The sequence below is a fragment of the Giraffa tippelskirchi genome, chromosome 10, assembly GCF_054371585.1.
Source record: "Giraffa tippelskirchi isolate mGirTip1 chromosome 10, T2T-mGirTip1v1.2.pri, whole genome shotgun sequence".
NCBI classification, from domain to species: domain Eukaryota; kingdom Metazoa; phylum Chordata; class Mammalia; order Artiodactyla; family Giraffidae; genus Giraffa; species Giraffa tippelskirchi.
In genome coordinates, this window is record NC_137284.1 from 126,682,403 (window position 1) to 126,705,206 (window position 22,804).

Genomic DNA, 22,804 nt, shown 5'->3' on the forward strand with positions numbered 1-22,804 from the left:
TCTCAAGGTTGAGAAAGAAATACTTAATGGTCATATATAGTTCAATCCCAAGGAACACTTTTCTAAATAAAGTTAATTTTTCTCTCTAAACAAGTGTTTCAGTTTTCATTAAAGTAAAACATGATTTGTTGAATATATCTTCATGTTTTATTAGAAATGTCGATGAAAATTAATGTAAAAACTTTTTGTCTTACCAGGTACACCTATGACAAAAACTATGGCAACGCTTTGGAAATATACCTAACGTTAAGACATAAGGATGTTTTCCAGTTGATCCACAAACATAATCTTTTCAGTTCTATCAAGGATAAAATTGTTTTATTAATGGATTTTGATTCTGAGGTAATGTTTCTTTTTCTTTTTGTAAAATTTCTTTATTTTTAAAAAAATTTTATTGGAGTATAGTTGATTTATAGTGTATGTTAGTTTCAAGTGTACAGCAAAGTGAATCAGTTATAATGTGTTTCTTATTTTACTACTAATAAATTATTTGTGCTGTCCCAAGTTTTTAATAGACATTTGTCCACATGCTGAAGTAGTTAATAAATCACATAACCTGTTGTATGCTAACTGGTCAGAACACTCTGACCCTCACCAGATGTTCCTTTAGTAGTTGGCATTCAGGACTCCTTTAGTTGATGTGGTTTTTCTGTAAAAGCAATCATAATTTGATGTGAAACTTTTAAAGTTGTGTGTATGTGAAGTAATTTTTTGTTTTTTTTGAGTAAAACAGTTCATTGTAATTCATAGGAACAGAGAAACTAGCCATATGCTTTAGCTCATTCAGTCCTCTTAATTGTATGTCCCAGAATTCAAGCTGTAAGTAAACTATTCTGGTCTGTTTGTTGCACTTTTATTTTTTGGCATTCACACTTTAGCATGTGGAGTTTCCATTGGTCTCAGATGATGCTCAGGCCCAGAACATGTGGAATGTAATATTTCATAATAAAGTGGATTTGAATAGTGGGATATTTGTCTGATGGCTTCTCTGGTGGGTCAGATGGTAAAGAATCTGCCTGCATTGTGGGAGACCTGGGTTTGATTCCTGGGTTGGGACGATCCCCTGGAAAATAGAATGGCTACCCACTCCAGTATTCTTACCTGGAGAATTCCATGGACAAAGGACCCTGGAGGGCTGCAGTCCTTGGGGTCACAAAGAATCAGACACAACTAAGCAACTAACACTTTCACTTCTGTCTGATGAGGGCACCCAGCCTCCACAGCTCACAGTGGGTCTTGTAAAGTGATACAAATTGTTGTATTTTAAAAGAGAAAGTTAATGCCAAGTGCTAGTGATGAAAAGAAAGCGACTCATAAAACACAGTAGCTGTTACTCAAAAAGTTGAAATTTTAGATAAATCAAAGAGTAGAACATTTAAGGCTCCAAAAAGGTTACTTGGACTTTAAAAAATTTTTATTTTACTGTATCTAGGGGTATTATGTACTATATTATGTATGTATTACGTGCTATGTATTAGACTTCACACACTTAATTTAAATAGAAGCTAAATCTACTTTTTCTGAAAGATGCTTTTAGCCCATTTTTCATACTGAATGAGTCAAGTCCTTAGGGAAAACAGATCTAAAAATAGTTCAGTACCCAGGAAGTTCAGGTGCAGAGGTTCTGCTTCTCTGGCAGAAGATGATTAAGGGGATGAGCAACTTATATAGTAATTAATTTCCCCATAGCCAGTTTCCCCTTATGACTGACCCACCCCTCATGTGTCTGAAGAGCTTATTTTGCATATGAAGCTGTAGACAAAAGATGAATGAGTTCACATTCATTGCTACTCAAGAGCATGAACTCAAGGAATCACATAACTTTCTAATTAGAAAATAACTTAAGGGTAATCTCTTCCAACATCCTAATGTTTCAGAAAAAAAGTGCAGCAGACAGGTAGGCAATGTAATAGCAGAGTCAAGAACAAGACCCAGGGACTCTGTATGAGGCTTGGTCTGGTGGGCTGTCTTCCCACCACCTCTTGTTACAAACACTGTCTAACTTGTGTCTCATGAATGATAAAGGTGGCTAAACTCAATTCTATAAATCCATAAGCTTTATACTGTTATGAAGCTTCAGGTGTCTTCCCCCCCCCTCCTTCTGTGTCTTATCCTCTTCTCCACATAAGACCAGCTCCTTATATCTGTGGAATCTGTAGAGGGACTCCGTCAATATTCACGTGGCCAGAAAGAAAGCTCTTTTTTGTGGTACTGGGAATAATACAAATGCTTTGTATTTTGACTTGTCGCACAGCACCATTTTATGTTGTATACAAAACACAGAGACCACAGATTGAAACACATTTTAAAATACATTTAGAAATATCTCAAGAACCATTCTAAAAAAAAGAAACCCTCTTATCCATGTAAAACAGGCCCTCAGCCTTTCATGATGATGCCATATATAATACATTATGTTCTGTGTTCTCTTTTTCTGTGGCAAATTTCAGTGACTGGGTATTTTTTCATATTGCAGAAAGCTGTTGACATGCTTCTGGACAATGAAGATAAAATTTCAGTGAGTGCCTTTATATGTATTGAAACAGATGAGTGTCTGAGACCACTATCACCATAAAGAAGAGAGATGTTTATCAGATAATTTCACAGCTGTATTTGTATCCTCATAACTCTATATTTAATTTTTTTTCCCTATAGATTAAAAAAGTAGTGGAAGAATTAGAAGACAGACCAGAGTTGCAGCACGTGGTAAGCATGACAGTCCTCTTCTTTTGCCCTTTGATTGAATAGAGCAGCAAGTCACCTTCCAGTATTGGTTTGAGAAGACTGGAGTGAACACAAACAATATTCTGTAATTATTATAATTCAGCCGATGATCAGAATCCAGAGTAGGAATTAATAGCAGATCAGGAACTTTGACTCGCAATTGAATTGTGATTTCAAAAAAAAAAGTTATCACATTTTTGTATTAGCAAACTATGCCTAGGAGTAAGCACCTTCCTTCCGTCAACTGAAGGAAAAAAAAAAACACCACCCAAAAGTTGAGAGTTATGTTTTATTGAGCACATACAGAGAACTATAGCCTGGGAGAGCAGCCTCTTAGATAGCGCTAAGGGACTGTTCCAAAGAGGTCGGGGGAGCCAGGATGTAAGGCAGTTTTTGCTGGGAAAAAAACAAAAATATAGTGAAACATCAAGAGTATTACTAACCACAGACACAGAAAACAGACATCTCAAGTTAATGATTTTAGTGCCTTCCTTTGTATAGGAAGATGGTAGAGTCTGGGCTCATTGAAGTCATCCCTTAGATATGCATCTTAACTGTCCAGGGCCAGTGTATATTTTTCTCCAAGCTGACTTCCCCTCAGGGTGCACTGTTGGGTTGGCTGCAGTAGCTTTGAGGGCGGGCACCATTCATTATTTACGAATGGCAGGTAGTGTTCTTTGTCCACACTTCTCTAGTTACCATTTAATATAATTATGGCATCAATTACAGCCAAGCCAGTGTCCTGACTGTGCACCAAAGATACCAAGTTTTCCTTCTAAGGAAACACCACACAGCTGTTCCATGTCCAGGACCACAGAACACTCACAGATCAGAGCCTCATTTTTTGACATCTCACCCTGACACTGCCTGTGCCTTATTTTCTTAACGTGGTCGTGTGGTGGTGCCACTGGGCCCATTACTCTAGATTTATTTTTTTGGGGGGCTCCTTTGATTCTCTGCATTGCTGTCATCATGGGAGTAAAACAGGAAGAGATACTTTTCTATGTCCTTTCAAAATGATGCCAGAGAAGTCTTCAGTGAAAATAGGGGTTATTCCACTAGGCCTGTGAGCATCCTATAAGACTGTTGTATCTTTGCGCACCTCTTTGCACCCAGGAGAAAGGTTAGGAAATAGAGCATTTATAAGTCAGTTTCATGCATTGAAGCTTTTGAAGACTCCAATATAGGAACGTGAAGTGACCTGGGGGGGTTTGTCCCTTTGTTTGTTTGTTTGCTCAGTGATTGTCTGAATGCTTTTTGCTCTGTTGTTCATGATTGAAAATCTCCAGATTATCTGCTTACCCAAGCAAGATACCTCTGTGTGGCTCATCATGGAATTTGTTTGCAAAGCAGTGATTTCTGGCTTCCTTCAGCCATCAGACAGGATTACAGGTGGCAGGTATCAAGTGACAGTGTCATTAGGGCAGTGGTAGGATGGTGGCAACGCTCACACTGAAGTGGCCTGTCGTCTCTGTCAGGCAAAGGGATGTCTCTATACGTTTGCCCCAGAGATGTGACAGAACCTTCTTAATCCATTTGCACCTCTGGGAAACTGCAGTGTGTCAGCTCTTACGCTGACACCATGCCCGTGGAGTGGCTGGAGTCTTCATCGGAGCAGGGACTTCTCTCGGACTCCCCTGGGTCTTGCCTGAGAGAGAGGGGAGCGGTTAACCCGAGGAGGGGTTTCTCAGTGTGCCTGTGTCCTGGTTAGGCTTATTTAGTGACCATATACAACAGCAGGTGTCAGGCACCAGCAATTTCATTCCCCATCAACAGCTTCAGGGCAGGCTGATGCCGTGTGTTGAAGAACCAATCCAATCAAGGGGGCAGATGCACTGATGCACTTGGTGTGATGAAGTCTTCCCGCCTCTGGTGGATTCTAGGGCGTTTGTGTCCATTTAACATGAACTAAACATTGAACATCAATTTCTGACTTCTGTGCAATATATTGATAGCCTTGCTACTACTCCAAGTAGAAAGTGAATCACTCACTCCCTTGAAGGTTCATTAACTTTTTCAGTCAGTCAGAAAAAGGAATCAGCTATGAAAATGGGTTCAGAACACCTGATTCTTCTTGATTTTTTTCACTTTTTGAGGTCCCCAGTGGAGGCAGAATTTCATGGCAAACACAGATGTCAGTAAAACTTAAGGACAGGAGATTTAGAAAATATGAGAGTTCATTTAGCGCTTGCTACTGGAGTAATTTTTAAGAACATGTTCTTGCTCCATGACTCTACTCCCTTTTATATAAAGGATGAAAATTTTTACAATCTAGAAATACCACTGATCAAGCATTTTATTTCTGAGATGAAGCAGATGATGGTGAGAATATTAACAGCTCCTGTCATTAACATTTCTGCAGTGCCTATTATGTGCCAGGTGTGGTTCTGAGTGATTTACAAATGGTAACTCATTCAGTCCTCGCAACTGAAGATTTTTGCTGATAAAGAAACTCAGTCACAGAGAGGTTAGTGACCTGCCCAGGGCCACATGGTCGGTAAGAGGCAGAAACAGGTCATGCAGGGCCATTCTAGGAAGTACCAGCACCTCCTTGCTCTTGCCAAGGTGTCTTCTTTCCATTTCCCCTTCAGAGATTTTTCCCAAAAACTGCTTTTCCGCCAGCCTGTCTGTGGCTGAAAATAGCAATGTTAAACAGGTATCACTTCCATATTTTAATATCCCTCATTTGTTCCTTTGCTCTTTTTAGTATCTGCATAAGCTTTTCAAAAGAGACCATCATAAGGGACAGCGCTACCATGAGAAGCAGATCAGCCTCTATGCTGAATTCGACCGACCCAACTTGCTTCCATTTCTCCGAGACAGTATCCACTGCCCCCTTGAAAAGGTAAGTCCCAGACGCCCCGGCTCAAGCACTGCGAGGTGAGAGTTGTCATTGTTGGTAAGCTCTGGGTTCTTGTAGTCTTCCATCTCTGCTCATCCATCCTCGTTCAAGGGAAAGACTGGCTCTCCAGGCACAAGGTTTTGCCGGGCATTCTATCACAATGGGAGGTCCTATCTGATCAGATTTTGGTGAGGACCTCAAGTATCTCTATGCCAGGTTTAACTGAGATAAAGGTCTGATCCAGAGTCTAGTACTCAGTCAACCATAAAACACTGTCCAGAGTCTGATGCATTTACCAGCAAAGTCAGCCTGGGAGGGGGACACTGACCACCCAAAGCCAGAGGCAGCTGCCCCAGTCAGGACTCCAGTTGATTCATAACTTCAGTCCTGCAACCTGTGTGCTGTAAATACCCACATGATGTACTTTTCTATTTCTCTGTCACACTCAATTCCATTATAGTTATAATGTAGTTAACTCTAGTTATAACTACAGTTTCTAGTCTCTCCCACCATCCTATAAATTCTGCAAGGAAAAGGAGTTTGTTTCACTGATTCTCATCTCATAAACTAAGCAGCCAGCCACACATTAGACACTAAATGTTGATTGCATGCCAGTCGAATGAATGAATAAATTAATACCTATGAGGTTCTAGTTAGGGCTGAATATGAGCTAGTGTTATGAGTCTGCTCTTTCAAAATAAACTACAACACTCACCATGTGTGTACTAGCAACTGGGCGATTAAAGACCCTCAGTTTTGTTTCCCTTGATTCTTCACACCATCTGGAATGCTCTCTACCATCTACACGTGTCTTCCTAAATTAAGATGGCCAGAGAGCAAGTACTTTCTACCATCAGCCATATGTAGCAACAAAACAAAGTGCTTGACCCGTAAGAGACACGTATTAACAAGTTGACTGACAACACGCAATTTATGTGCAATCACAGCTTTTCTAGTCGCTTCTTCAGCCCATGATGATTAACTTCAAATGTGTTGAATTTACTATAAACCAGCTTCAGTTCAATGGATTTTCTGAATCTCCAGTTAATTAAAAAAAAAAAAAAATCTTTCCTGCATATTAGTTTATGAAAAACATTAACAGTTTACGTTTGGGCCCTAGGCTTTTTCTCAAGAATAAATTTGGAAACACATCATCTTAAAAAAGAAAAGCAAACGTTCCTATCTTTTCTCACTTCTGAATCTATAATCTAGAATAAGAGGGAGAATCTTAATCTTTGGACTGTGCCCGTGTTTGTACCTCACTTTGAAGGAAACATCGTGTGTTTCCAGGCAGACCTGGTCTTGTCCTGTTGACTCCTCAGCCAGAGCCCTGCACACGAGGGTGATCAGCACCCACCCAGGCATCCTTCTTCCCCTTCTCTGAACAGCGTACAAAGGCTCCACTTGGATTCCAGTATGTCTGTGTCTGGAACATGCTTTCAACCCATTTGGTTTACAGTTTTCCAGTCTGGTAGTGTTCAATGGAAGACACACTGCTCTGCCCACAAAGGGAGCATCAGAAATTCTCTTTCCCACACATGATACTTCTAATACAGAGAACTCACCTGGAGCGTTGTGTGGGCCCTTTGGAATTTTTCTTTCTGAGCTACTGGGAAAAATCAATTGCATATAAGAGAATTCAACACAAACCTGAGAACAATTATGTTTGAAGTAGTTTTTTTTAAGATAACTTTCAGTGGAAAGAGAATTTTGAACAAAATGGATTTGAGATAGTAATGGTTGAAACATGTCACTATAATCAAGTCATTAGGCTTCATGTTAAAGATCTTTGAGACATCTTTATTAGAGATTATCTTTGCTTGAGACTCCATTGTGGGAAGTCTGTATATTTGCAAAAAAATATACCACTGTCCTTGCTCAGGTACCCCAAGCCATCTTAAAGCAGATTTTCTTGACTTTAATTCATGTAGCATCTCATTACTTTCTCCCTAGAAATAATAACTCTGTGCACACCTTGTTTCATCTTAGAAACAAATTCCTTTTATGTTTACTTATAACATAGAAAAACTACTGACTCATAAAAACCTAAGTAGATTTCCCCCCAGTCTAGAGCTATAAGACAACATGCTGAGCCTTAGAACCTGAGTCTCTTAACTTTGGGTCCCATATACTTTCCACTGTGGTAAGGAATCATTTTTTTCAGGTTTAAAAAGTTAATTAAAATAATAACAACAGCAATAGTAATCAAGATATTCCTCAATATTGCAAGAATTGTAAGAGATATCAGTTTTTAAACTGTTCATTCTTCTGTCATTTCCAGATGTGGTCATCAGGTCCTAGTTTTCACATTTGCAAATCTGATTTGCTTATGCCTAGAATAGTTAAAAGCAAAATATTAGCTTTATCATTAATACCTGAATTTATGGTCACTCTCATATCTAATTGCATTCACAAGGTGGCAGTATATATGAATCTGGAGGAATAAAGTAGGAGGTGCATAGTTTATTAATTTTCCTTAAAGAAAAATAAGACTGTATAAAAGATAAGGGGTCAAGGCTATGTAGAAATCATTATAAAACTGATATAGTAGATAGGGCTGATAAAGTTTCCATTAGTTAACCCCCAAATTTTTAACTCTGTTACTTACCTTTACATTAAATAAGGAAAGGAAAAATTTGAATATTATTTTTACATTGTTTTTTACTCAATTTTTGCTATTATTCTGTCTTGTCACTTCTTTTTTATTATTCTCCTTTTTTGCACACGTGCACGTATGTATGTCCTGTTGGCTTTAAAAATCTTAGTTTACCTATTTTTTCCTCTAGATGGAGCACTATTGCTCAGGAACATTCAAGAATCTAAAATAAGAAAACATGCTTTTATGCTTTGTGTATGTGCTCAGTTGTGTCCAACTCTTTGTGACTCCGTGGACTGTAGGCTGCCAGGCTCCTCTGTCCATGGAATTTTCCAGGCAAGAATACTGGAGTGGGTTGCCATTTCCTACTCCAGAGGATCTTGACCCAGGAATCCAATCCAGGTCTACTGGGTCTCCTGTATCATCCATGTTTCCAAGAGCAGTTTGGATGAAAGGATGAAAAATAAGAGAGTGGGGTGTTCTTAGACCCAGAAGCTGCTGTCCCACATTCCTGGTTCATCTCCATGGTCGATACTGGTCACATAGCTCTCCTACCACCGGAGAGGACTTGAGGTTTTAATTCTGGGCAATCACTCAACCTGTAATCTTACTACTAGAAAAGAAATGGGCAACGGATACTAGGGAACATCTCACCATCTCTGCCACATCACTTTTTAAATTTTTGTTAGAGAATAGTTGCTTTACAATGTTGTGTCAATTTATGCTATGCAGAAAAGTGAATCAGTTATACATATATCCCCTCTTTTTGGATTTCCTTCCCATTTAGGTCACCACAGAGTACCCAGTAAAGGTCCCTGTGCTATAAAGTAGGTTCTCATTGGTTATCTATTTGATACATCGTGTAAGTTGTATAGAAATGACAGTCTCAGTCTCCCAATTCATCCCACGCCCTTCCCCCGTTGGTGTCCATACGTTTGTCCTCTACATCTTTGTCTCTATTTCTGCTTTGCAAATAATTTCATGTGTATCATTTTTGAGATCCCGTGTATAAGTGTTAATATGACATTTTTTCTTTTTGACTTCATTCTCTTTGACACTCTCTAGGTCCGTCTACATCTCTGCAAATGGCACAGAGTCCTTCATTTTTATGACTGAGTAATATTTCATTGTATATATGTAATCTCTTTATCCAGTCCTCTGTTGATGGACATTTAAGTTGTTTCTATGTCCTGGCTGTTGTAAATAGCTGCAATGAACATAAGGGTGCATGTATCTTTTTGAATTATGGTTTTCTCCAGGTATATGCCCAGGAGTGGGACTGGTGGTTCATATGGTAGTTCTATTTTTAGTTTTTGAGGAATCTGCATACTGTTCTCCACAGTGACAGTATCAATTTACATTCCCACCAGCAGTGCAAGAGGGTTCCCTTTTCTCCACACACTTTCCGGCATTTATTGTTTGTAGATTTTTTGATGATGGCCATTTTGGCCAATGTGAGATGATACCTCATTGTAGTTTGATTTGCATTCCTCTAATATTTAATGATGTTGAGCATCTTTCATGTGGTTGTTGGCCATCTGTATATCTTTTTTGGCAAAATGTCTGTTTCTAGCTTCCCCTCATTTTTTTGAATGGCTTGTTTTCTGATGTTGAGCTACATGAGCTATTCATGTAGCTGTACATATTTTGCTGTACATATTTTGGAGATTAATACCTTGTGGGTTGGCTCATTTGCAAATATTTTCTCCCATTCTGAGGGTTGTCTTTTTGTTTATGGTTCCCTTTGCTATGCAAAAATTTTTAAGTTTAATTAGGTCCTATTTGTTTTTAATTTTCATTACTCTTCGAGGTAGATCAGAAATGATGTTGCTACAATTTATGTCAAAGAGTATCCTATCTTTTCTTCTAAGAGTTTTATAGTGTCCAGCCTTACATTTAGGTCTTTGATCCACTTTGAGTTTATTTTTGTGTGTGGTATTGAGAAGTGTTTTAATTGCATTCTTTTACATATAACAGTCCAGTTTCCCCAGCACCACTTATTGAAGAGACTGTCTTTTCTTCATTGTATATTCTTGCCTTCTTTGTGATAGATTAGGTGACCATAGGTACGTGGGTTTATCTCTGGGCTTTCTATCCTATCCCACTGATCTATATTTCCGTTTTTGTCTGCTACATAATTTTTAAAGGAATTGTGTGAGTGATCAAATTAGTGGTGTTTCTTCCTAATTGTGACCTTCAGGTCTTCTCATTTTCTCATTTAAATGATTGTGTACCTGGTGGCTCAATGGTAAAGAATCCATGCCAGCAAGATCCCCTGAAGAAGGAAATGGCAACCCTCTCCAGTATTCTTGCCTGGGAAATCCCATGGACAGAGGAGCCTGGTGGGCTACAGTCCATGGGGTCCCGAAAGAGTTGGACATGACTTAGTTACTAAACAACTTTAAAACATTATCTTAGTTTCATTCCAATTCTAAAGTAAGGTGTTATTTTTTTTAATGCAGTATAATTAGTGTTTCTGCCATACAGCAATATGAGTCAGCTGTATGTCTATGTATACCCCCTCCCTCTTGAGCCTCCTTCCCACCCCATCATCGCCATCCCACTCCAAGTCATCACAGAGCACCAAGCTGAGATCCCTGTGCTCTACAGCAGCCTCCCGCTAGCTAGTTTACACGATTGTGTATATATGTCAGTGCTACTCTCCCAGTTTGTCCCACCCTCTCCTTCCCTCCTCACCCCCATGTCCACCAGTCTGTTCTCTACATCTGCATCTCTATTCCTGCCCTGCAAATAGGTTAATGTGTACAGTTTTTCTAGATTCTATATATAATGCATTAATATATGGTATTTGTTTTTCTCTGACTTCACTGTGTATAACAGACTCTTAGTTCATCCAGATCACTACAAATAACCAGTTTTGTTCCTTTTATGGCTGAGTAGCATTCCATTGTATATATGTACTACATCTTTATCCATTCATCTGTTAATGGACATTCAGGTTGTTTCCATGGCTTCACTATTATAAATAGTGCTGCAGTGAACATTAGGGTGCACATATCTTTTCAGTTTTCCTGCCACTTTTGACAGATCCTTGAACAGAGTTTTCTTCTAGACCTTGTAAGCCAGCAATAGAAATATTCCCACCCCAGTGTTTAATTCTTTATGCAGCAAATGTTTACTGCTCCATACAGGAAACATACAGCTGTGAAAAGTAGTCCTTTCTTGGAGCTTACAATCCAGTGGAAGGAAACAGGGCTTAGACCAGTGCCATGAAGAAACCTCAAGTAGCAGAAAGAGAGAAAGCTTTGTGGGGAAGAACCTTTGTTTCAGCATCTTGCTTTCTGCCTTCGCTCTGGAATGTTCTGCCTCAAATATGTTATCAGTTAAATTGTGTAGGGTCCAGCACTTCTCAGAAGGAAATCTAGACAGCTACAAGCAAAAATTAAAGAGGCTTATTTACTTCTGCTTTGTTTTTAAAGGGAGGCAGTGGAGAAATTCTTTCAAACTTGTATGTTTAAGTGACTGTAGATATTTGTTTTTATATGATAACACATAACATTTTTACCTTGCTTTATTTGAAGGCTCTTGAGATCTGTCAACAGAGAAACTTTGTAGAAGAGACAGTTTATCTTCTGAGTAAGTAGCTTTGATTCATTTTGGTCCCCATAAACTAGAGTAGGGTGACAACATGATATAAATTTTCCAAAAATGGGCATAGGTTTTAGACCAAAGTAACAGAGGTTAAAACCTGTGTTATATAAGAATTTAATATTTAGAAAAGGAGACTTCATAGCTCAATAAAGAAGGTAGCATTATTTAATAAATGCTACTGAGATAATAATTAGTATTGTGTAATAAAACTATCAGTTCACACTTTACAGTGTAAATCAAAATAAATTGTGGACGGGTTGACAAATTTGTTCTTTTTTTTTCTTTTTCTGCTTTTCATCAGAAGGAAGTCAGAATCTGACAAACCTGGTTTCAGATTCCAGATTTGCCATTTAGTAGCTATATGATCTTGGCAAGTGACTAACATGTCCTTTTTTATAAAATTATTAATAGAACATACTTCCTTAGATTATAGTGATTACACAAAGCAATTCATGTGAAGCACTTAAGTGAATACTCAGTACAAAGTAAATACCTATTAATTAGGATTTATTTTACTAAGTTACAGTTGTCATATAAGGAAATACTCTTTTTGTCATGGCTATCAAACTATGTAAACAAATAAACATTTTAAGAGAAATCACATCTCTCTTTAATTAAATTATCCTAAACATGTTTCTCACATTGTTCTAGGCCGAATGGGTAACAGCCGAAGTGCCCTGAAGATGATCATGGAAGAATTGCATGACGTTGATAAAGCGATTGAATTTGCCAAGGAACAGGACGATGCAGAACTCTGGGAAGATCTGATTTTATATTCCATTGACAAACCACGTAAGTAGAAAACCCATCAGCCTTCATAACTTTTTCTCTCCATTTAGCCAGTTGTGTCTAGAGTAAGAATCATCTCAAGATGCACCGAGTTAAATATGGTGAAGTATCTATAATAAAAATAGGTCAGGTACATAGTAACAATTTCCCGAACTCTTCCTATACAGGGAAGTCTAGAGCCTTATCAATTCATGTTAGCTAGCTAAACTTGATAAAGAACAAATGATTGACATGATATTAACTCTGCTCCCATGAAGCATAGTTTTACCTACTGCACCCAGACGGAATAAAAGATTCTGGTTTTGTTTGTACACAGGGGGCATTTATTTTGAAAGTGTATAGTCTAGCCCTTATCAATTCTCTTTATGGAAACCCATTACCATTACTGGACATTGACTATATTTGGAGGTTTGCTACTGTAGCCTCGAGCCTCTCTCCCCTGCCCTGTTTTATCAGTGCAACACCAGGAGTGTCTGTTTGCTGCCTCTCCTTGACCATCTGCTTGGGTCTCCCATTTTGGAAGGAAACAAAAGTTAATGAAAGTTCTCTTTTGAAGATATAGATATGATTCAAAAACTAGCAGTCATGGTTTAAAATCTCTCCCTTCCCCCTTTTTATTTTTTGATCAGAAGAACTTATCTATTTCAAGATTTTTAAGTTCTAGAAACCACTGTTACAATTGGTTTTTTCTGAGATACAAGAGGACGGTATTATTCAGGTTCATTACAGATTAAGGTACTTTGAGAATCTAGTTTAGCATAATAGAGTAGCGATTCAAGGATATTACAGGAGGCAAAGTGGTAATGAAGCACACTGTGAAACTGGGCCTACCCTGGCTTTGATTTTGGGTTCAAAAATTGCTAGTTGTTTGATCCTGGATGAATTCATGAACCATCCTATTTTTTCCTTTTCCATAAAATGGGAACAAAAAACATTCCCACCTTGCAGAATATTGGAGAAAAGTATATGATAACTGAGCCATAGTATATTCTCAATCAATATTAGTCACCTCCCTTTGACATCACAAACTGTGTTCTGAAGTAATCATTTGTTCTCCAATTCATTTTCTTTTTAAATCTCTTCTTGTTTAGCTGCTTCTTTGAGAAAAGTAAAGGAAGATTAGTTCTTGGGAGGATTTAGAAGTTCAGATGGTTTTAACACTTACTAAAAGGAAATAACTTTTTGCCTAAAATTGCATCCACTACCTTGCTTTTATGTTGTTTTCTGTGGTATCCTGTAGCATTTATCACTGGCTTGTTAAACAACATCGGCACGCATGTTGACCCGATTCTACTGATTCACCGTATTAAAGAAGGAATGGAGATTCCTAATTTGAGAGACTCCTTAGTTAAAATTCTACAAGACTACAATTTACAAGTAAGTATCCTTTCTTGAATAAGTGGACATTGCTGAGTAAATTGACTTGACTACTGGATAAACATTTCTAGGGTTTATGGTGGACATCCATTCAGTTTGATAGTCACAGTGTACTTAGGCCCCGATATTTGGAATATTTCTCAAATAAAGAAGCTACAAATAGCACCCTTTAAGGAAGCATACATATTTTTTATCCATCCCCAGATTTTCTCTCCTTGTGAACAGACATTCTCACATTTATAGGGTAAAGTTAGCATGGCCTTGGCGAGTGTGAGGGAGTGTTACAGTGGCTTTTAGATCAGCCCACCTGAACCATTTTGAAGTAGAAGGAGCATTGTGTCCATTCGGAGAGATGAAAAAAAAAAAAACACTTTTTTTTCCCCAAATAGTTTGATCATTTCCTTGAAGCCACTCAGTATCCTATTGCCTGAAAGTGCCTGAAAGATTTTAAAATACAGAATTTTGTTTTACCTTTTGTCTGTTTTTCTAGAGTATTACAAGTTTAGTACCCGCAATAATTCAGAATTTGTGATAAGAGCCATAGAACTCATTATCTTCATATAAATAATTAACATGCCAATCACAGAGCATCCTGATCTTTTCCTTTAAATAGCCTCTAGCAGTGATTGTATTTCGGAATGCTAGTAGCGTCCAGAGAACTTGAAACTATTTAAAGCACATTTCTTGAAAAATTCAGACTGTTCTTTCTCTAGGTCGTTTGGAAATGAGTTTTTGGTTAAATTGGGATGAAACTGCTTTCCTGGAAGCAGAGATTTTGCAGGTGGAGCCAAAAGACAGGGTTTGTGGGGAGAGAAGTGGTCTCCAGGGTAGGAAAGGGGGAGCACGTGATGAGGATTTGTGGGGCACCTGCTGAACTTGGAGTTCAGGTAAGAGACTGGGTGAAAAGGAGAAGAAAATGAGGAAAGGGGGAGCACGTGATGAGGATTTGTGGGGCACCTGCTGAACTTGGAGTTCAGGTAAGAGACTGGGTGAAAAGGAGAAGAAAATGAGGGAGATCAGTGGTTATCAAAAAGAAAAATAAGAAATGTCAAGGACTGACAGAGCTGGAGGGCCAGGGGCCTGTGGCCAGGGAGGAAGATACTGTTAAACATTTCCAAAGGAGTCTTTGTGACCACATTCAGAAAGTGCAGTGATGGGAGAGGTCATGGGAGTGGAATTAGTCAAGGAACTGTGAGGGTAGGAGTTGTCTGGTGGGCACTGAGCTATGAGCCAGGGTCCAACTTTCTCCTCAAACTAGGAGTTACCATCCAGTAAGCTCACGGGCCTTACTGGATAACTCAGCTTTAAGGAGAAGAGGTTTTCCTGAGGGTGGATGTGACAAAACTAGAAGCCTTGGCTTAGAAGGCTTGTGGGAAGTTGGCATCATGGGAGAGAAACGAGTACTTGGTTTAGGCAAGTAGGAAAACAGTCTCTTCTACCGAAACCTTCCAGAGAAATAAGCATTTGTTTCCAGTTGAATTTGGAGGCTTGTGGGTGACCCAGAGAAAGGTTGCTGGAGGAAGGAGAAAGGCCAGGAAGGGGTTACTAGGTGAGGAGAGGTGACAAGGAGGGGTTTGTGCTTTGTGCAGCTCTCAAGGGATGCAGAAGAACCATCGAGGCCAGAAATGAGTCACTTCGTCCTGAAACATGAATTTGGCATTAGGGAGAGCAGTTCCAGTGTCAGACCCTGTAAAGCCCTGGATGTGAGTGAGCTTGACAATGATCTGTAGCTCCTTGGTTCTCAACACCCTGGGTCTGCCTGGAAGTTGCAAATTCCAGCTTGTCAAGAAGTCATTTAAGTGTCTCTATAGCTCTACCCCAAGAAAGGTGACCGAATAATTACCCCTTCTGTCCTCCAGCTCTCCTGCATGAAGCCTAGCCTCTCAGTTGAAAATTATGCCTTACTTTTTTCTCAGCCTCTAAGTACCTCCAGAAACACCTAATAGATCCCTCTTCCTAGACTCTTTCCAGAGAGCCAAGTTCAGGGGCACTGCTAGGTCTCACTGCTCATTAATGTTTTATGAATATATTTGCATAGTTCTGAGTCAGCCAGAAATAAAAATAAAATTACTAGGTGCAAAGTGAATTCCATCTAAAAAATTAGCCACTAAACAGCTGCTAAGTCAATATTTTATCCTTTTAATTACATTTTTAAATGAGAGCTTTTCCTTAAGATGTGTAATTGTGCAGCCCATGGTGTGTTAAAGAGGCTGGGAGTTATTTTGCCCAGGGGTCCAAGGTAGCCTGTAATACCCCAACCATGGGGAGGGGCTTCTGGGACAGAAGCCTCCAATTTTCTTGGAGAAAGGGGCGGGGTCTGTGGGAATGGCTGCATCTGTAGTCTTCTCTGGACCTCAGACATCTCCTTGGAGGATGCAGAGAGAAAATGCTCTACTGTTGTTCAGAGTTCCAGGAGGTACTTCCTGCTTACATATGAAAAGTTTAGAATTATTTTCTATGGAAAAGGCTACTTCTTTTCATTAATGACTATTTATTTTCTTTCCCTGACAACCTACTGGGGATCACTATAAAAATAACTTGAATCTATTTATAGAGCAGTCTGAATTTTCCAGAAAGGTTTCACATACTTTTTAAATTCTGTCTAGTCTTTTGTTGTTGTTGTTTGTTTCATAAAACTATGGTTGACTTTTACATGTTTTAACAGGCTAAAAAATTTCAACTCTGACAATGACACCCAAAAAATTTAGGGGAAATTTTGCAGATCCATGAATCAGCAAGAATCTGGGCCCTGTTATGCCTAGGAGCCCGGAGTTGGGGGGAATGACTTTGGGAGACATTAAGAACCATTCAGTAAAATGTAGGAAACTGTGGTCAAGTGTTAGACAAAGGTTACCACAGGGCTTCTCAGCACCTTTTTTGCTGATTTGCATTGGTAATGTAAGGGTCAGATATAATTCAGTGGACAGAATTTTACAACTTACTTGGTACCGAAAGTGCTTTGGGAGAGGACTCCTCAAGTGAATTGCTGTTTGGAAAAAGAAAAGTTAGAAAGTTAGGGGCAAAAAACTGAACATCACTTCTGGTTTAAAATTTCATGTTTTCTAAGATGCAACAACTTTTCTCAGTATCATGTCTAATTCCATCTAAATGGAATTAGAAGCTGACAGTTAAGCTTCGACTGTCTATGACATCATTAATGTTAAAGAAATAATTAACCACATTATCAATGTTTAACTTTTTTTACACGTTTGTATACCTTGTTATATTGTTAGCATGACAGTTCAACAGAATTTTAAAGCTTCGTGAAGTAAGATAAAGTAGCCCTTATCATACTTCGTAAACTTAAAATGTTTCTAGGTCTGATTTCAAGGACAAATAGCATTTGTTTTGATATAAGTTACTTACAAAAAATATATATAATGATATTTCCATTTTTATAAGAAACTGCAATTTCCAAATTTTTATGCTGTGTTATATTTGTAAAAATTTTATTTCTTGTATTTAGTGGGTTGGCCAAAAAGTTTGTTCAGTTCTTCTGTAAGATGTTATGGAAAAATCCCAACTTTTTTGGCCAACCCAATATTTAGCTTTTATATCCACTTCTCTTCCCCCCCCCCCTTTTTTAGAACTTTTAGAATTCTTAAGAGTCCTAGCACCTTTGCTTTTAAACACTTGACAGTCATTTATCTTTACAATGGTCCTTAAGGAACTCTCATCTCTATTTTATATATAAGAAGACTTGCATTTCAGAAAGTTTTGACTTACCAGTCTGGGAAGGTGATGAACTGGATTTGAACCCAGACCTTCTGACTCAACCTTGTGTACTTCTCACTGGTTGTCCCAATGGTCCCTGGAGATGGAGTCATTATACAGGCAGGCTGCAACAGGAATATATAGGATTGGCCTAGAAGATGAACAGGTAGCCTGTTGTCTTTAAAGAGCTGTGGGCATGATGTTTGTAGACCTGGACTCTAGTCCCAGCTTTGCCATTAAGTGTTGACGTTTGGGAGGGGCCCTATAAACTTTCTGGATGTCAGTTTTCCCATTAGGTTAAATCAATACTTGTTAAGCCTGGCTGTACACCAGAATATTCTGAATTTTTTAAAAAAAATTACTTAGTTTCTGGTACCACCCCAGATCTGTGGGAGAGGAACAGGGAGCAGGTCCTTAGACCACCCTGGTGTTTCTTAAACGCTCAGCCTGGCACTGGGTTCTGCATTGATGTTTAAGAGCCTCGAGATTAGATGGTTTCTAAAGAATTTCTATCAAATTCTCAAGAGGGTCCTTTCATAAACATGTCTTTCTATAGCGGATGCAGCTGCATAGCAGTAATGTAATATTTCTGTGGAAATCATCCATAATACTTATTTTGGAATCTGTAATAAAGTAGCTTAGATTTTTTCCGTATAACTTTTTTATACTTGATCTTAGCCAAAAGGCTAAAAAGCAATCAGTATATGTTTTTTAATGCTATATGTTTGATTGCTTATAGACACATTGATTTAAATATTTGAGTGCCTACTGTGTTAGATCCCGCACTGGGTTGGTACTCACAGAGCCTTCACGTATTGTCTCATGGAGCAGGAGATGAGCAGAATGCAGCCCTTTGCTCGAGCAGCTCTTGAGATGAATGAATATTCCTAGGAGAAGCAAAAAGCTTTAACACTTCCATTTAAATTTCACACATGTACACACACAGGTAAATAAGTAAATGACTCCAGACATCTGTTTATCCAAGTTCTTTCCCCACATTTACTTTTTCTGTCATCTCCTGTAGAGGCCTCCCAGGTGGCTCAGTTGGTAAAGAATCCACCTGTCAATACAGGAAACACAGGTTTGATCCCTGGGTCAGGAAGACTCCCTGGAGGAGGAAATGGCAACCCACTCCAGTATTCTTGCCTGGAAAATTCCATGGACAGAGGAGCCTGGCGGACTACAGACCATGGGGTCACAGAGTCAAACACAACTTGAGCACGCATGGTACACACAGTCCCCTATGACTTTGTCATTTCCCCATAGGTCTCTACTTTGAAATCCAGAGACAGATCAAGAGGAAACAGGCTGCTTTCTTACCTTTTCTTGATCTCACGTGGGTTTCAACTCACAGTATATAAGCTCGTCATTTCTTCTAAGAGATAGTTTTAATATTCTTGAAAATAAAAGTTATATAAACATTTAAGATAAAATCTATTTTTTCCTTTAAAATTATTTCAGTTTGGCTTCATCACATAGGCGCTTATGACAACCAACTATAGCTTCTTTAATCACTTAGTTACATGCATACTTTGTATCATTTTTTCAACTCCAACCTGAGAACTTAAGAGTCTTTCTGTCTTATTTCTCTGCAATTCATCTTTGATAATAAACCTGACAAAAGGCAAAGCTTTTTTTCAAATAGAATTTAAATCCCATTGCATTGTGATTTAAATGATGGATTAGAAAGTAGGTAAAATGGTTTCCCAGTCTAGCTCTGGTATCATATCAGGGGTTTATGAAACCAGGTGACTATCTCATGTGCCATGCTGATGATAAGCACTACAGTACAAACAAGACAGTGTCAGCAAAAAGTTCAACATTCAAAGAGTCTTTTAAAATAGAAATTTCAGAAACTTGGCAGCCTTGTATGACATTTTTGTCCCATGGCAGCTCTTTCTAATGAACCATAATAACTTCACTGATGTACAGTCTTTTTACTACTGTATAAAAGGTGAGCCTGGTACTTTGCTTTTGGTTGGGATCATTATCAATGATGATGAACTGCAGAGAAATAAGGAAAAATAGGGAGAATTTAGAGTTTTGTGTTAGTTTTCAACAGCTATCTCATAAATACATTCTTATTTAATCTTAAAGTAGAACAAAGTATGCTTGTAACGATTATAGAAGCAACAACTGACTTTTTGAAACATTTTGCTTTTGATTGACACTATTTGTGTTAAGCTTTTATTTTAGTATTAGAGCAGCTAGATATGTTTGGTAGTAAGTTTTTTTTTTTAAAGTTTACCAATATCAGTATTTTTTAGATCTTTTCTACTGTATTTTTCTCTTCTTTCTGTATGCGTTCATGACATCTGTTAGTTTGTTTTCTCAAATGAATCTGAAAGATTCAATTTCCAGCAGCATTTTGAAGAATAAAGCTTCATAGGCAGTTTCTCCACGTAGAAACAGTAAAATCACGTCGTTTCCTGTTCATCAACTCTCGAAATGGTGGGTGTAGAACTTTGGGCATCACTTCTGTTTCCGTGGCTCTCTGCCCTCATATGAGGAGGGGAGAAGCCCTCGGGCTGCATGCAGCCAACACCGGTGCTCCTTGGGATTGAGAGGAAGATGTGTTATCACAGCCGATCCAGGATGGAGGACCACAGCTGGCCGCTCCCAGTTTCCTTCCCTGATGGCACGAACTGAAAGTGTGTGAAAGCAGAACAGCCACAGAGGTTTCAGAGTTGAGAGCGACTTTGCTGTGGAGAAGGGCAGGATGCGGCTGTGTCGTGACCCAGAGCTGGGCAGCAGGGAGGCGGCGATGTCTCCATCGTGTGCATTTCCAGGGAGCCCCACAGAACCGTGTGTGCTCAGACCCACTGGGCCAGAAGACGACGTGGATGCTGCACCAGAGCCTCCCAGAAGGCCTTGAATGTTTTCCTCTTTGAAAAGCAGCGAGTTCTAGTGAAAAACAACATCTGGCTTAAGCACACCTCACACAGCTTCTCCCAATTTCCAACACAGTACCTACTCCCCAAACCCAGAATGGAAGCTCACAGTGTGGCCAGAGGAACTGGTTTAAAAGAGAAAGGGACCACCTCTCCCTGACCCCACCCGAGAGTAGTAAGAGGATTCTCCCCCATATTTGAAACTTTTTAAGGTGGTTTTTCTTTTACTCTGTGTGCATTAGATTCTGCTTCGTGAAGGCTGTAAGAAGATTCTCGTAGCCGACTCTCTGTCCTTACTAAAGAAGATGCACCGAACTCAAATGAAAGGCATTCTGGTTGATGGTAAGTAAAATGGAAAGAATCATATTGGAACTGCATGCCTCGAAACATTGTGTAATCCCAAGTATAGAGCAAGTCCCCTACTTATGTTCCAAGAGCACATTCGTAAATCCAACAAAGTTAGCTTAGGTATCAACTAACATAATCAGCTATGTAGTACTGTACTGTAATAGGTTTATAATGCTTTTTCACACAAATCATACATAACCACCAAACCCAAAAGTAGACATTTTAAATCTTACAGTACATTACCTTGAAAAGTATAGTAGTGTGATATAATAGCTGGCATCCAGGGGCATGTTTGCATCTCTGAAAGTTCGAAACTTGAAGGTTCGTGCATAGGGGACTTACTGTGTGCGTTTCCTTGCAGAGGAGAACATCTGTGAGTCCTGCCTTGCCCCTATTCTTCCACCAGGTAAGATGGCTGGGTGGGGGAGAAAAATTCCCAGATATGTGTTAATGATGAGCAGAGTTAAAATTTTGAAGTTAGCAAATTATACTTTATAAAACTTTTGGAATAATTCAGCTTAGAGAAGAATTTCAGCCATATCCCTACTCAATTGCATTCTGGTGCTGCCAATTCCTTAGGGATAAGGTTCCCAAGTTTTAGAGTGAGTCTGCATCTGTGGGTAGGCTTGTTAAAACTAAGATTGCTGGTCCCACCCCCTGTAGGAGGTGATTCAATAGTTCAGGGTGGGACCCAAAAATCTGTATTTCTAACAAGTTCCCACATGATGTGGATGCTACTGGTTCAGGGGCCAGTCTTTAAGAACCACTACCTTAGTATAAAACAAAACAAAATGAAAACTTACCATCTACTTGTTTAGATTCCAAGGTAGAAGAACCATATGTATACTTGGGGAAAAAATTATAGGTAGCTTTCACTTTTCTTTAAACTTTTCATTGCTGTGTGGATCTAGGCACCCAAGTTATCTCATATGTATTTCAACGGAAATAGATACTCGCCTTCTAATTGGAAACTGTGGTTCCTTAAAAGATGTGCACGTTTGTTTATTTATATGTAGATATATATATATATCTATCACCAACTACAATCAAAGCAATTTAGGGACTTCCCTGGTGGTCCAGTGGCTAAGACTTTGTGCTCCCAATGCAGGGGGCCCAGGTTCAATCCCTGATATGCCACAGCTAAGACCTGGCACAGCCAAATAAATATTTTTTTTAAAAAAAGCATTTTACATACGGCTCATATAGGATGGTTTGGGCTTCCCTGGTGGCTCAGATAGTAAGGAATCCGCAATCCGCCTGGAATACAAGAAACCCAAGTTTGATACCTGGGTCGGGCAGATCCCATGGAGAAGGAAATAGCAACCCACTCCAGTATTCTTGCCTAAAGGATTCCATGGACAGAGGAGCCTGATGGGCTACAAAATATGGAGTTCCAAAGAGTTGGACACGACTGAGCAAATAACACACAGGATGGGAAAAGAGATTTCCATATTTTGAAGCAGAAGTTAAAGCAGTTTTTGAGAAGCTAAGAAAAATGCTTTGTATGTGTAAATTCAACATGGAGAAGCACTACAAGACCTAGCTTGTGTAGATTTACTTAGCTATGAGGGATTATTTAATAGGGCAGGAGCACAAGAAGTCATTCCACTTGGGGTCTTCTGTAGAGGTTTGGATTTAAACTGCTTATGTTAAAAATTGCAGTGGGCTATACACATATCCAGGGCTTCCCAGGTGGGGCTAGTGGTAAAGAATCCACTTGCCGATGAAGGAAACATAATGAGACGTGGGTTCGATCCCTGGGTTGGGAAAATGCCCTGGATGAGGGCATAGCAGTCCACTCCAGTATTCTTGCCTGGAGAATCCCATGGACAGAGGAGCCTGGCGGGCTACAGTATATTGGGTTGCACAGAGTCAGACACTACTGAAGCAACTTAGCATGCATGCATACAC

At 39.1% G+C, this 22,804-nt stretch overlaps 1 protein-coding gene across 4 annotated transcripts in view; it reads left to right on the top strand.

Moving 5' to 3' along the window:
• The window catches only part of VPS41 (VPS41 subunit of HOPS complex), a 184,825-nt gene that overhangs the window by 159,792 nt on the left and 2,229 nt on the right, over positions 1-22,804 (top strand). For all 4 annotated transcript variants that reach the window (XM_081537428.1, XM_081537430.1, XM_081537426.1 and 1 more), the window contains 9 exons: positions 198-342; positions 2,477-2,518; positions 2,656-2,706; positions 5,432-5,569; positions 11,705-11,759; positions 12,426-12,566; positions 13,804-13,940; positions 20,788-20,887; positions 21,255-21,299. In XM_081537428.1, the coding sequence (XP_081393554.1) occupies positions 198-342; positions 2,477-2,518; positions 2,656-2,706; positions 5,432-5,569; positions 11,705-11,759; positions 12,426-12,566; positions 13,804-13,940; positions 20,788-20,887; positions 21,255-21,299 (854 nt within the window). The remainder of the gene's footprint in view (positions 1-197; positions 343-2,476; positions 2,519-2,655; positions 2,707-5,431; positions 5,570-11,704; positions 11,760-12,425; positions 12,567-13,803; positions 13,941-20,787; positions 20,888-21,254; positions 21,300-22,804) is intronic.